At 39.3% G+C, this 13264-nt stretch overlaps 1 protein-coding gene across 5 annotated transcripts in view; it reads right to left on the bottom strand.

Moving 5' to 3' along the window:
* The window catches only part of txndc16 (thioredoxin domain containing 16), a 131798-nt gene that overhangs the window by 80655 nt on the left and 37879 nt on the right, over positions 1-13264 (bottom strand). For all 5 annotated transcript variants that reach the window (XM_051919952.1, XM_051919953.1, XM_051919954.1 and 2 more), the window contains one exon: positions 2653-2767. In XM_051919952.1, coding sequence (XP_051775912.1) covers positions 2653-2767 — 115 coding nt within the window. The remainder of the gene's footprint in view (positions 1-2652; positions 2768-13264) is intronic.

Raw genomic sequence — 13264 nt, 5'->3', positions numbered from 1 at the left:
CACGGATTGTGATAAGGCATGCGATTCAAATCTTTTCTCCTGTGAGGCACCATTATTAGCCAATGCACCCACATGCCAACACTAAATCAAAAATTATGGATGAAATCTTTATTTGTTCTTTAATTTTTACATTGTATAATCAGATACAAGACAAACTATATATTTAAATGGGCAAAATATACAGGACTTTCAGCTATACTGAAGTGCCATAGTGCGGTTTCTAAAAATAAAAGGAAAATAAAAAGAAAGAACAGAAAATAGTGAAGGTGTAATAAATATATTACTTTGTGCAAACAACATTTACGTATGAAACCCTAAAAATATTCTAAATTAATATTCTTAGATGAACATTCTATATAAAACAAATTTTATCTTCCTATTTATTGTCATCACTGATAAAACAGTAGTGGGGACTAGATAAATAAACATAATCAATCACATATAAGGATAACTTAAGCCATAAACAAAGGTTTAGACCTATTCAAAATTATAACTTTGTTGTTAGGGAATGATAATGTTTTTTTTTAACCTGATACTGTGATATTTTATACATGAATATAAAGATTTTCTCAAGTTTAGGCCACAGTGTTTAATAATTTACAGTGGATTCATAAAGTATTCAGACATCTTTACTTTCTGCATGTATTGAAGATTTCATTTTAAATGAATGAATGTACCATTTTTGCCCATCAATCTATACTTAATAACTCACAATGAAAAATGGAAAAACAAGTCAAAAAATATTGCAAATAAATTAAAAATAAAAAGCTGAAATATTTAATTCAAACAAGTATTTAGAGACTTTGCTGTGATGTTCCACATTTAATCTGCACTAATCTGGGCAGATTAAATTAACCCCTCAGCACATGCAGGTGTATACTTCTAACTTTTGTTCAGTTCTTTTCACTTGGTTGCACGGTATGCACATCCTTAACCTCTTCCTCACTAACTGTCACCTGACAACTATGGTGTGTGTGTGCGTGTGTGTGTGTGTGAGCATGATGTTGCACCAACAGCAGCAGACAAAACCTTTGCAAAAAAAGAAATACTTCTGTGAGATAACAGTTTTGTTTTTTTGGGGGGGGGGGGGTAAAAGGCAGGAATAAGCTTCCATAGTAAAGCACACCTGTGTTTTTTTTTTTTTTAAATAGGTATTTTACTTTAAAAAGTAATCCGACTATGTAATGCATGTTGTTGTTAATGTGTTACCCCTGTGGCGGATGACCGGGGCCCTTGCCTGGCCAGGACACCTCCATGCTGGAACGACCAGGGGAGAAAACGTGGCCAGAGTCAGCAGGAAGAGGACAAAGCCTGAACAGGAGTGGAGGCGGATGAACTGGTGGCAAGGAAGGGACTGTTGCGTCAGTCTGCCACAAAATGTTATAAAATGGGTCCCCTGCCAGCTGACGGCCACGAGGCCCCATCTGGAATGCCACATTTGAAAGCCAACCCAGACACAGACAGGCAGGACACAGATTTAACACCCAGCACACGGTTTATATACAGGGCAAAGTGCACAATTCACCAGCACCAAGACACAATATGACACAACAGTCCCTTCCTTGCTGCCAGTCCATCTGCCTACACTCCTGTTCAGGCTTTGTCCTCTTCCTCCCAACTCTGGCCACGTTTCCTCCTATGGTCCTTCCGGCGCGGAGGCGTCCCAGTCAGGCAAGGGCCACGGCCATCCGCCACACCCCCAACATTGTGTAACATAAAAACCTTTACCTCAGCAAATCTAATTCCTTACGGGCTTTTTGATCAAGAGACTATACATCACAATGAACAAAAATATTATTGCACCCAATATTTAATTATAAATGTTCCTGGATACACACCTTGGTTTGCTTTACCCTGTCTCTCTTAAACTAGGCTCTCTGTTAAATTATACTGTTTCAATGTGTTCTAAAACTGAAAAGATTTTATTTTTCAAATGGCTATCATGTTATGTAAAATGACACACATCTCTGGCACAGATCTGACAGCAAACATAAAATTGAATGTTCGCTATGCCTGCATTAAAATAGTGCATATAAACAGCACCAATAAAGCAGGAAATGCAAATTGGGTAGCCATAGTTTACTCCACTGTTATGCGAGATTAAATGCCTACTCTTCAAGGCATTTATAGTACACATTGTGTGTTTAGAAACATGCGTAATGCAAGTAACAAAATTTTAGGTAACTCAGATGTAATCACATCACAGTTACTTTTTTTAAACTGTAACACTTCACACTACTTTGCACAGTGGGAAACGTAATCAGATCATAACAACATATTACCCCCAACTATGACTGTGATACAAGAGATTTTTTTCTAACTCAATTTAATAGGCTGTTCAATGCTAAATATTATTTTTATTGTATTACTAGCAGACTCCATTATTTAAGATGAGGTAAAGTATGAGATCAGGATAACTTTTTTTTTTTTTTTTTTTAAACAACTGAAGCAGTGGTCACTTAACCGATTGCTTAGGGTCACAAAACAAGTTGTAAGTGGGTATTGAACTGGCAACCTCATGGTTTTATTTTATATTTTACCACATCTTTTTTCAGTTTCATCCAATATTTTTGTTAATTAACTGCAGTGCACCCAATGAACTAAATCTTCCATTCATGTGATAATAAAGTTCACCAAGCTTAAAATACTTACCTAAAACCGATGAATAATCTTTTGTCTCATCTTCCAAGTCTGCAGTCTCATTTTCTTCGAAAAGGTATATTGCTTCTTCAGCATTCTTTAGTGTTAAATACTTGACAGGTAACACCTTATGAAATAAAACCAAAAGTATTATATATATAACTTCTGGTTACAATCAAGAATATAAGACTAAATATTTTTCTGTCTTTCTAAAATCTTTACAGCCGTGTATATTTTTTTATATTCTGTTGCCTAAAAAATAATGTATGCGATCATTTAAAGGTGTTTTGAACATCTTCACAACATAGCAAAGGTAAAATTAGGTGAGTTGCCTTCAACAACTGTAACAAAGCACATAATATAGTAATTGTACCAATCTGAATTCTCCCAGATGAACAACCTAGGCGTGTTTCTTTTTTATGAACTGAATATGAAACAAACATTAAAATAACTCAGTGAAACAATTTTGAAAACAATGTCAAGAGAAAGCCACTGTTGAAGAAATACTCTACCATATGCCATTTGTGATGATGATCAAACTCAGATACATGGCCTAGTCACCTTATTGCTTCACATAAAGCTAAATAATTTTGAATGGTCATGGATATTGAATTAGAGACAGCTGCTAACTTGCAACATGAGAGGGCCTCAATATTAAGCTAAAAACAAGAGTGCATGGTGAAAAAATGATACTAAACCAACAGCTACACTTTGGGCAGCTTTACTGATTGCAAATTATTCATAAAAGAAGGAGGACATTCTGGAAGATGGTGTACAATTACACATGAATTAACTAATCAGGCTATTTATTAACATTTTAACCTACTGAATTTCACGAAACGTTTAGCATAATTCATCATATTTTAAGGGGTGAAAGGATATGCACATTTCGCAAAAACGTTGCTGAAACTGAAAGAGAAGCAGCTTTGACAAGATAAGTCATCCCATTAACCCTCCCATTAACCCACAAGCCAAACAGAGGAGAGAAAGAGAAGACCTTATGCTATCCTCTGTATTTGGATGTCTGTCTTGCACTGGGCTTCTGTATATCCTTTTCATAATATATTCATATATTTAACTGCTTAAGCTGATAAATTCCAAAACTTTACTAGAGTTTGTAAGACTTGTAATGCCCAACTCTTCAAATTTAACCAGACCAAAGAATAACAAAAGTTAAAATCTTTGTATATACTATGATAGGTACACTCACCATAAATATACAGTCATTCAAGTTAAAATGAGCCCAGGAGCGGAGACTGTGCATGTGCTTACAAGGTAAAGATGAGATTACCTTGGTGTCCAGAGCAAGAACTCTTAAATAAGCTGCTATCCTTAATATGCGGGCCAATAGCTCTTTAGAGAGACAGACAGAGAAAAAAGCACTGCTGGGACTAAAACTTAGCACAAAATAAGACAGAGCAAACTTAAAACCATTATATGACCCCCCCCACCCCTTTTGCAAATAAACACTGAGAACACACCACTCAGTCAGAAGACGTTTTCATAGCTCTAATAAAAACAAAAAGGAACCTTTTTGGGCCCAGGGCAGAACCAAGACAGAGAGTCAAATAAACATAGCACACCATGTTACTAAAAAATATGAATAGTAAAGCATATTTGTAAGTAGCACTACGTTTTGGGGATTCCTTGCAGCAGGAACAACGGAGATGAGTATTAACATCAAGAGGAAAACTGTGATGGTATCTACTAAAGACAAAATCAGGGAGAAAGGCCTTTTCAGTTTGACATATATTTGGGAATATGATAAAAAATTCAGATTTCAGGGAAATACTCCGGTACAAACCACAGCAGAAGTAGCCAAATGTTTCGCCAGCAGCACCTTTAACAGATATTACTACTGAATATGCATTTATGAAATATTCATACAAACTATTTTTTCTTCCTAATTTTTGTTTTAATAATTTTATTAAATATATGCAAAATAAATAAGACTGGGAAATAAAAAGTGATCTGACAATATTATTTTATACTAGTCATTTAGCCCGTTACAATAACGGGCACTAGAACAGTAGTGCATAAACATTAGTAGGAACAGTCTATATTAAATGGCAAGGGACTTTGACCTCATTCTTTTTGTTGGTCGTATTTTTCTTTCTTTCAACCTTTCTTTTGTTGATGTTTACTTGCTGAGCCGACCGTTCTTCGTGGGTTGCCGCCGTGTATTGTGTGTTTTTAATTTTCTGTGACAGTAATAATGGCTTGTACGGCTCTATTCAATAAGGGCGCGCACAAAAAGGCGAGCTTCAAAAGGGCGACCTCAATTGAGCGTGGCGAATAAAGGCGTTCGTAGATAATTTAGTTCAAATGGCTCTGGAACATGTGAAGAGCAACAAAGGTGCAGATCTTTATTTACGCGCGGCTTTATTCGCAGCGCCCAATTGAGGTCGCCCTTTTGAGGCTCGCCTTTTTGTGCGCGCCCTTATTGAAGGATACCGTCTTGTACGTCCGTAATATACCTTTAATTTTCTCTGGCGTCGGTAATATGCCTTTAATCTCCTCTGACAGTAATACTGGCTTGTATGTGGCTGTATTATGCGTCACTGTATTGTGTACCTTTAATTTCCTCTCGCAGTAATACTGGTTTGTATTTCCGTAAAACGCCTCTAACTTTCTCTGACAGTAATATCGCGCATCGCACCGTGCCCCGCGCATGCGCACTTCACCAGAAGACACCCACACACAGACACCTGGACGCACAAAGGGATTTTATATATAGAATTATGGAAGGAGTCCATTCAACTCATTAAATCTGTTTGGTTAGATAACGGCAAATTTATCTTAATATCTCAAATAGATATTTTTTAGAACTTCTCACAGTCTCCACATCAGTTAAGTGACTCAGTTCCAGACACTACAGAAGACAATTTTCCATCTTGAGTTCATTCCATCTGGATTTCCAGCACTGTTCTAAAGTATGTGATTTGTTAATTTACAGAATATATACACCATTGGAAATTCACAGAGAGAGAGAGAGAGATAGAGATAGAGAACTTTATTAATCCCAAGGGGAAATTCACATACTCCAGCAGCAGCATACTGATACAAAAAATATTAAAGTAAAGAGTAATAAAAATGTAGGAAAAAACAGACAATAACTTTGAATAATGTTAACGTTTATCCCCCCCCCGGGTGGAATTGAACAGTCGCATAGTTTGGGGGAGGAATGATCTCCTCAGTCTGTCAGTGGACCAGGACAGTGACAGCAGTCTGTCACTGAAGCTGCTCCTTTGTCTGGAGATGACACTGTTCATTTGATGCAGTGGATTCTCCATAATTGATAGGAGCCTGCCGAGTGCCCGTTGCTCTGCCATGGATGTCAAACTGTCCAGCTCCATGCCTACAATACAGCCTGCCTTCCTCACCAGTTTATCCAGGCGTGAGGCATCCTTCTTCTTTATGCTGCCTCTCCAGCACACCAATGCGTAGAAGGGGGCATTCCCCACAACCGTCTGATAGAACATCTGCAGCATCTTATTGCATATGTTGAAGGACACCAGTCTTCTAAGAAAGTATAGCCGGCTCTGTCCTCTCTTGGCAGTCCAGTCCAATTTATCATCCAGCTGCACTTCCATGTATTTATAGGTCTGTACCCTCTTTACACAGTCACCTCTGATGATCACGGTGTCCAGGATGGGCCTGGGCCTCCTAAAATCCAGCACCAGCTCCTTAGTTTTGCTGGTGTTCAGGTGTAAGTGGTTTGAGTCGCACCATTTAACAAAGTCCTTGATGAGGTTCCTATACTCCTCTTCCTGCCCACTCCTGATGCAGCCCACGATAGCAGTGTCGTCAGCAAACTTTTGCACATGGCAGGACTCCGAGTTATACTGGAAGTCCGATGTATATAGGCTGAACAGGACCGGAGAAAGTACAGTCCCCTGCGGCGCTCCTGTGTTGCTGACCACAATGTCAGACCTGCAGTTCCCGAGACGCACATACTGAGGTCTGTTTGTAAGATAGTCCACGATCCATGCTACTAGGTATGAATCTACACCCATCTCTGTCAGCTTGTCCCTAAGGAGCAGAGGTTGGATGGTGTTGAAGGCGCTAGAGAAGTCTAGAAACATAATTCTTACAGCACCACTGCCTCTGTCCAAGTGGGAGAGTGATCGGTGTAGCATATAGATGATGGCATCCTCCGCTCCCACCTTCTCCTGGTATGCGAACTGCAGAGGGTTGAGGGCGTGGCGTACCTGTGGCCTCAGGTGGTGAAGCAGCAGCCGCTCCATGGTCTTCATCACATGTGACGTCAGAGCGACAGGCCGGAAGTCGTTCAGCTCACTAGGACGTGATACCTTTGGGACCGGGGTGATACAAGATGTTTTCCAAAGCCTCGGAACTCTCCCCTGTTCCAGGCTCAGGTTGAAGATGAACTGTAGAGGACTCCCCAGCTCCAGAGCACAGGCCTTCAGCAGTCGTGGTGATACTCCATCTGGACCCGCTGCTTTGCTGGCACGAAGTCTCCTCAGCTCTTTGCTCACCTGCGCTGCTGTAATTGTGGGTGGGGATGTCTCTCCTATGCTGGTGTCAGCAGAAGGATGGGTGGAGGGTGCAGTACTCTGAGGTTAGAATGGGTTAGGGTGGTCAAACCTGTTAAAGAAGTTGTTCATTTGGTTTGCTCTCTTCACGTCTCTCTCGATGGTGGAACCTCGCTTCAAGCTGCAGCCAGTGATGATCTTCATCCTATCCCACACTTCCTCCATGCTGTTATTCTGCAACTTCTTCACCAGCTTTCTCCTGTACTGCTCCTTTGCCTCCCTGAGCTGGACTCTGAGTTCCTTCTGCACGCACTTGAGCTCATGCTGATCACCGCCTTTAAAAGCCCTTTTCTTCTGGTTCAAAAGGCCCTTGATATCACTTGTAATCCATGGCTTGTTGTTAGCATAGCAGCGTACAGTTCTTACTGGAACTACAATGTCCATACAGAAGTTGATGTAGTCAGTAGTGCAGTCAACAACCTCCTCAATGTTCTCACTATGTGATCCCTGCAGGATATCCCAGTCCATAGTTCTAAAGCAGTCCCTCAGAGCCTGCTCTGCTTCAGGGGACCACTTCCTGAATGAGCGTGTGGTTGTAGGTAGCTCCCTCACTCTTGGTTTGTAGTGAGGCTGAAGCAGAATCAGGTTATGATCTGCTTTCCCAAGCGCAGGCAGCGGGGTGGCGCTGTATGCGTCTTTAATGTTTGCATACAGTAAGTCAATAGTTTTATTTCCCCTGGTGTTACAGTCCACATACTGGGAGAAGGCAGGTAATGTTTTGTCCAGCGTCACATGGTTAAAATCTCCAGTGATTAGCACAAGCACCTCAGGGTGCTGTGTTTGTAACTTAGCAACAGTAGAATGGATGATGTCACTCGATATCTCCACGTCTGCCCGAGGAGGGATGTAAACAATAACAACAATGACGTGTCCAAACTCTCTGGGCAAGTAATAGGGACGCAAACTTACGGCCAACAGTTTGATGTCCCTACAGCAAGTGGAGATTTTGACGTTTACATGTCCAGAGTTACACCACTTTGTATTGACATAGAGAGCTAGACCTCCTCCTTTCTGCTTCCTGCAGGTATTTGCGTCTCTGTCCGCTCTAACTGTGCTAAACCCAGGTAGCTCCACGTTAGCATTTGGGATGGTGGTAGTTGGCCACGTTTCGCAAAAGCACAACAAACTGCATTCTCTGTAGGTTCTTACATTTTTCACCTGCGCAGCCAGTTCGTCGATCTTATTTGGTAGTGAGTTCACATTTCCCAGGATCACAGAAGGCACAGAAGGCTTAAAACGCCACTGTCTTGCAAGCCGCTTCATTTTTAGCTTAGTGCCAGCTCTGCTGCCACGATACCGCCTTCTTACCTCGTCGGGTAAATAGGGAACCACACCGACACTGGCATTTGTTCTCAGCGCTTGAAGTTGACTACTTGAATAGACGAGTCTCGGTGTGTAAAAATCCATGTCCACTTTGTAATAGTAAAAGTGTCTAGGGAACGAATCCACATAAATGAAAGTGATAGGAGTGATCAATAAAAAATAATAAAGAGAAAAATAAAAGGTAGAAAAATAAAGTCGTACACGGAGCTGCTGAAAAGGCTGCCACTCTCGGCGGCGCCTGAGTCATGACAAAAGACAAAAATTGTATTAGTTCTTATTAATTGTATTAGTTCTCTTAGGATGTCGGAGAAGAATGTGCCTTTTAGTCCAGGGTTGCACATGCTTACTCAGGGCAGCTTCTAATGCTGTTATATTTTTCATGTGATATGATGATCAGAACTGCACGTATTACTACAGATGTGGTCTCGCTATCCTCTTTATAGAGACTGAACATAATGCACCTTGATTAATATTTTACACATTTACCAATATCAACTACATTTTATTCAGTTTTTTTTAATGACTTCTGCACAGAGTGGTGGATAAGAATAATTAATCTACAAATCCTTGTCAGTTTATTTTCTCCAGATTAGCATAACCACTCTTCCCTTCACAATTACTGATGCTGATACTGAGTCTTGAACTTGCCTGCAGTAAATAACACTTTGTTTGCCTTGTCTGACAGTAAATTGTTTTTTGTTTATCATTGCTGCCTCCTCAAAATGTATAATTTATCTGAGAAAAAGTAATTGTTTCAGGACAGATCTCTATGACTCTATATTTATGAACTTTCTCACAGTACAGCATTCTCCTTTTATCCCTTTATTTCTTATGCATCATCAACTTGCAATATTACTTTATCAAAAGTTTGTAGAACATCAAAATAATTTTAAAAGCCTAATTAAATCCAGATATTCTTTTTTTATGTCTACTATTTCAGTTGAAAGTTCAAATAAGCTAAACAAATATGCTAGACGTTATATTCATCTTCTAAAGCGATTTACAAAATTGCTTTTATACAAGTAGTCTTAAGTTTACTTCTGATTGTGGTTTCCATAATCAGACATTGGGCACAGTTAATAAACACTGGTTTATAATTAGTGGGATCTATTTTGCTATCTGTCCTTTAAATTGTTGTCACATATCCAACTTCCTGGGGTTACTGGTGAAATATATCTAAACTAGTCATTTAGCCCATTACAATAACAGGCGCTAGAACAGTAGTGCATAAACATTAGAAGGAACAGTCTATATTAAATGGCAAGGGATTTTGACCTCATTCTTTTTGTTGGTCGTATTTTTCTTTCTTTCAGAATTTCTTTTGTTGATGTTTACTTGCTGAGCTGACCGTTCTTCGTGGGCTGCCGCCGTGTATTGTGTGTCTTTAATTTTCTGTGACAGTAATACTGTCTTGTATGTCCGCTGGCTTGTACGTCCGTAATATACCTTTAATTTTCTCTGGCGGTAATACAGGCGTGCTCGTTGGTAATATGCCTTTAAGAAATACTGGCTTGTATGTGGCTGTAATATACATCACTGTATTATGTACCTTTAATTTCCTCTCACAGTAATACTGGTTTGTATTTCTGTAAAACGCCTCCAGCATTCTATGACAATAATATCACGCGTCGCACCATGCCCCGCGCATGCGCACTTCACCAGAAGACACACACATACACGGACACCTGGACACACACAGGGATTTTATTAAAGAGGATAATACCATTCATTTCTTTCTATTCAAATTCTTAAATAAGATGATCAACTACATTACTGCAGAGTTGTTCCTTTTATTTCTTAACTTATAAAACGTTAGGTAAAACACTTATTAAACTACTCTGCAAATTTATGCTAATTTTTAAATAATTTTTACAGTATATGCATGTCTGTGACTTTTTAAACTAATATGTTTTAAGGGTATTCCTTTCATCATGTTTCATCTTTAGTCTTAGATTGGAACTAAAGTATAACCATTTTGAATAGGTAAAGTGGAATAGTTGTCGCTTGTTGTGTGTTTACATACTACCACAACCCAACATTTTCCATAAACCAGGGTTTTTTCCCAACTTGGGGTGCCAATCTTGTAAACTGTTTTTCTTTTGTTTTCTTTAAAGTGGCAGAAAAAAATAAAAGGAAAAAGTAACAGTGGTATAGCAAGTAACATGTTCAAGTCCAGAGGATACACCAAATGTAAATTAGGTCCTACAGCAACTGGTAAGAGAATATACATATCCAAAAGCAACTGGTCTATCAATAAACTCTCTTTGCAAAAGCCCCCATTATAGCAAAAGCAACCCAGAAAATACCTGCAATGTGGGTGGTATTACAGAGGCTGTGTTCATATAATGGCCATGTTTCTGTCTAATGAGACATTTTAAAAGCTTTCCATGATATTGGTAAGACCTTGGCCATGGGTTGTACTGCATTAAAGAAGGAAATACTAATATATATAGGGCAGCACGGTGGCGCAGTGGGTAGCGCTGCTGCCTCGCAGTTGGGAGATCTGGGTTCGATTCCCGGGTCCTCCCTGCGTGGAGTTTGCATGTTCTCCCCGTGTCTGTGTGGGTTTCCTCCGGGCACTCCGGTTTCCTCCCACATTCCAAAGACATGCAGGTTAGGTGGATTGGTGATTCTAAATTGGCCCTAGTGTGTGCCTGGTGTGTGGGTGTGTTTGTGTGTGTCCTGCGGTGGGTTGGCACCCTGCCCAGGATTGTTCCCTGCCTTGTGCCCTGTGTTGGCTGGGATTGGCTCCAGCAGACCCCCGTGACCCTGTGTTCGGATTCAGCGGGTTGGAAAAAGGATGGATGGATATATATAATATATAATATATATATATGTATATATAAATATATATAATATATAAATATATAAAATATATAAAATATATAATATATTATATATATATAATATATATATATATATATATATATATATGTAAATCCCCGCGAAGTACTGCTTTTAAATTTTTATTAAGAAGAAAAGCTTTTTAAATTGAGGGAAAATATCCCAATAGCAATTTGTTAAGGATCTGTTTTTTTGTGAAGCAGCCTTAACACAGCTTTTCCGCTGTTTTATAAACGAACGCCATATAAGGTCTTCGTTTTTCTTTGCTTCGCCAAGGAAAGAGCCTTTTTATTAAATCCAAGGGTTCTTCGCTTTTTTTTTTTGTTTGTTTATTACGATTGTTATAGTTCTGTTTGTATACGACGTTGTCAGTTCAGCACTCAGGTTGTAATATGACCAAGCTGTGCAAGCTTACTGTTAAGAATGCAACGTATAGTTGTACATGAGAAAAGCAATCTTGCCTCAAATCAATGGCAAACTTTTGTAGGTCTATGAACTTAATTTAAACTTTAGGTTTACACGGTGCTTTCTTTCCGAAGTACCTGCACTCATGAATATGTCTGTATGCGTCAGTCGCTCAAATCCCCGCACTTCGCACCGGCGAAGTACTGCTTTTAAATTTTTATTAAGAAGAAAAGAAAACCTTTTAAAATTGAGGGAAAATATACCAATAACAGTTTGTTAAGGATCTGTTTTTTTGTGAAGCTGTGTTCACTCGAGTGATCACTTCGAGATGACTTGCTGGCTAACCATAAGCGTTACCTGGTAGGTAACCACCCATACAATCAGATTGTGAATCAGACTACGAATGCCGTGAATGTAATTACCCCGATCTACATGCTGTCAAATAAACGAACCACACGCCGTGGCGCAATTTTAGGGGCTTAGCCTCTAGCGCTGACGTCCGAGGTTCGATTCCCGTAAGGGAGTGAAGTGAGCACTGCTTTTAAAGTCCTGCTTTTAAATTTTTATTAAGAAGAAAAGAAAACCTTTTTAAATTAAGTCTTAAAAAGAACTGTAAAGATATTGACAATAAGCTACGCAAACCCACCAAGACATGCAATCGTTTAAATCAAAGCGCGAGTCGAAAAACACCATCCCATAATATTAGTTAACGATTAACACATTTCTATATGTATTGTAAGCATACAATACAACTGATAATATGTTGCGCTTATTTATCTGGTGTACTGACATTTTAGCGCGTTTAACGGCTGAAATCTAACGTGGTTTGTGCCCTTCAGAATGAAAAGAGTTTGCATTTACCTTTTTAATAAAAGGCGAGCTTTTAAGCCTGAGAAATCACCCCGTAAATGCACACGTTTAATTGCACATGTGTTAATATGTATGCTTACACAGTATTAAAAGACACTCAACAAGTACACAGTATTAAAAGACAGTCAACAATTAACGTCATTTACCTTCGTTCCCGCGTTTGACTTGTACTGTAAATCTCTTCCTCGTTTTCAGTTCACGTGATTACGTAGGAGGCGTAATACGTGATGACGCGATATGTGACTCCGCCTCCTCCATTAGAGTATATGGACAAAAAACAGGTTCCAGTTATGACCATTACACGTAGAATTTCGAAATGAAACCTGCCTAACTTTTGTAAGTAAGCTGTAAGGAATGAGCCTGCCAAATTTCAGCCTTCTACCTACACGGGAAGTTTGAGAATTAGTGATGAATGAGTCAGTCAAACAGGTTCCAGTTATGACCATTACACGTAGAATTTCGAAATGAAACCTGCCTAACTTTTGTACGTAAGCTGTAAGGAATGAGCCTGCCAAATTTCAGCCTTCTACCTACACGGGAAGTTAGAGAATTAGTGATGAGTCAGTCAGTCAGTCAGTCCTTTGCCTTTTATTAGTATAGATATAATATATGTGTGTAAGTATATA

This window comes from Erpetoichthys calabaricus, chromosome 16, assembly GCF_900747795.2.
Source record: "Erpetoichthys calabaricus chromosome 16, fErpCal1.3, whole genome shotgun sequence".
Lineage (NCBI taxonomy): Eukaryota > Metazoa > Chordata > Cladistia > Polypteriformes > Polypteridae > Erpetoichthys > Erpetoichthys calabaricus.
This window is presented reverse-complemented; position numbering and strand designations above follow the sequence as displayed.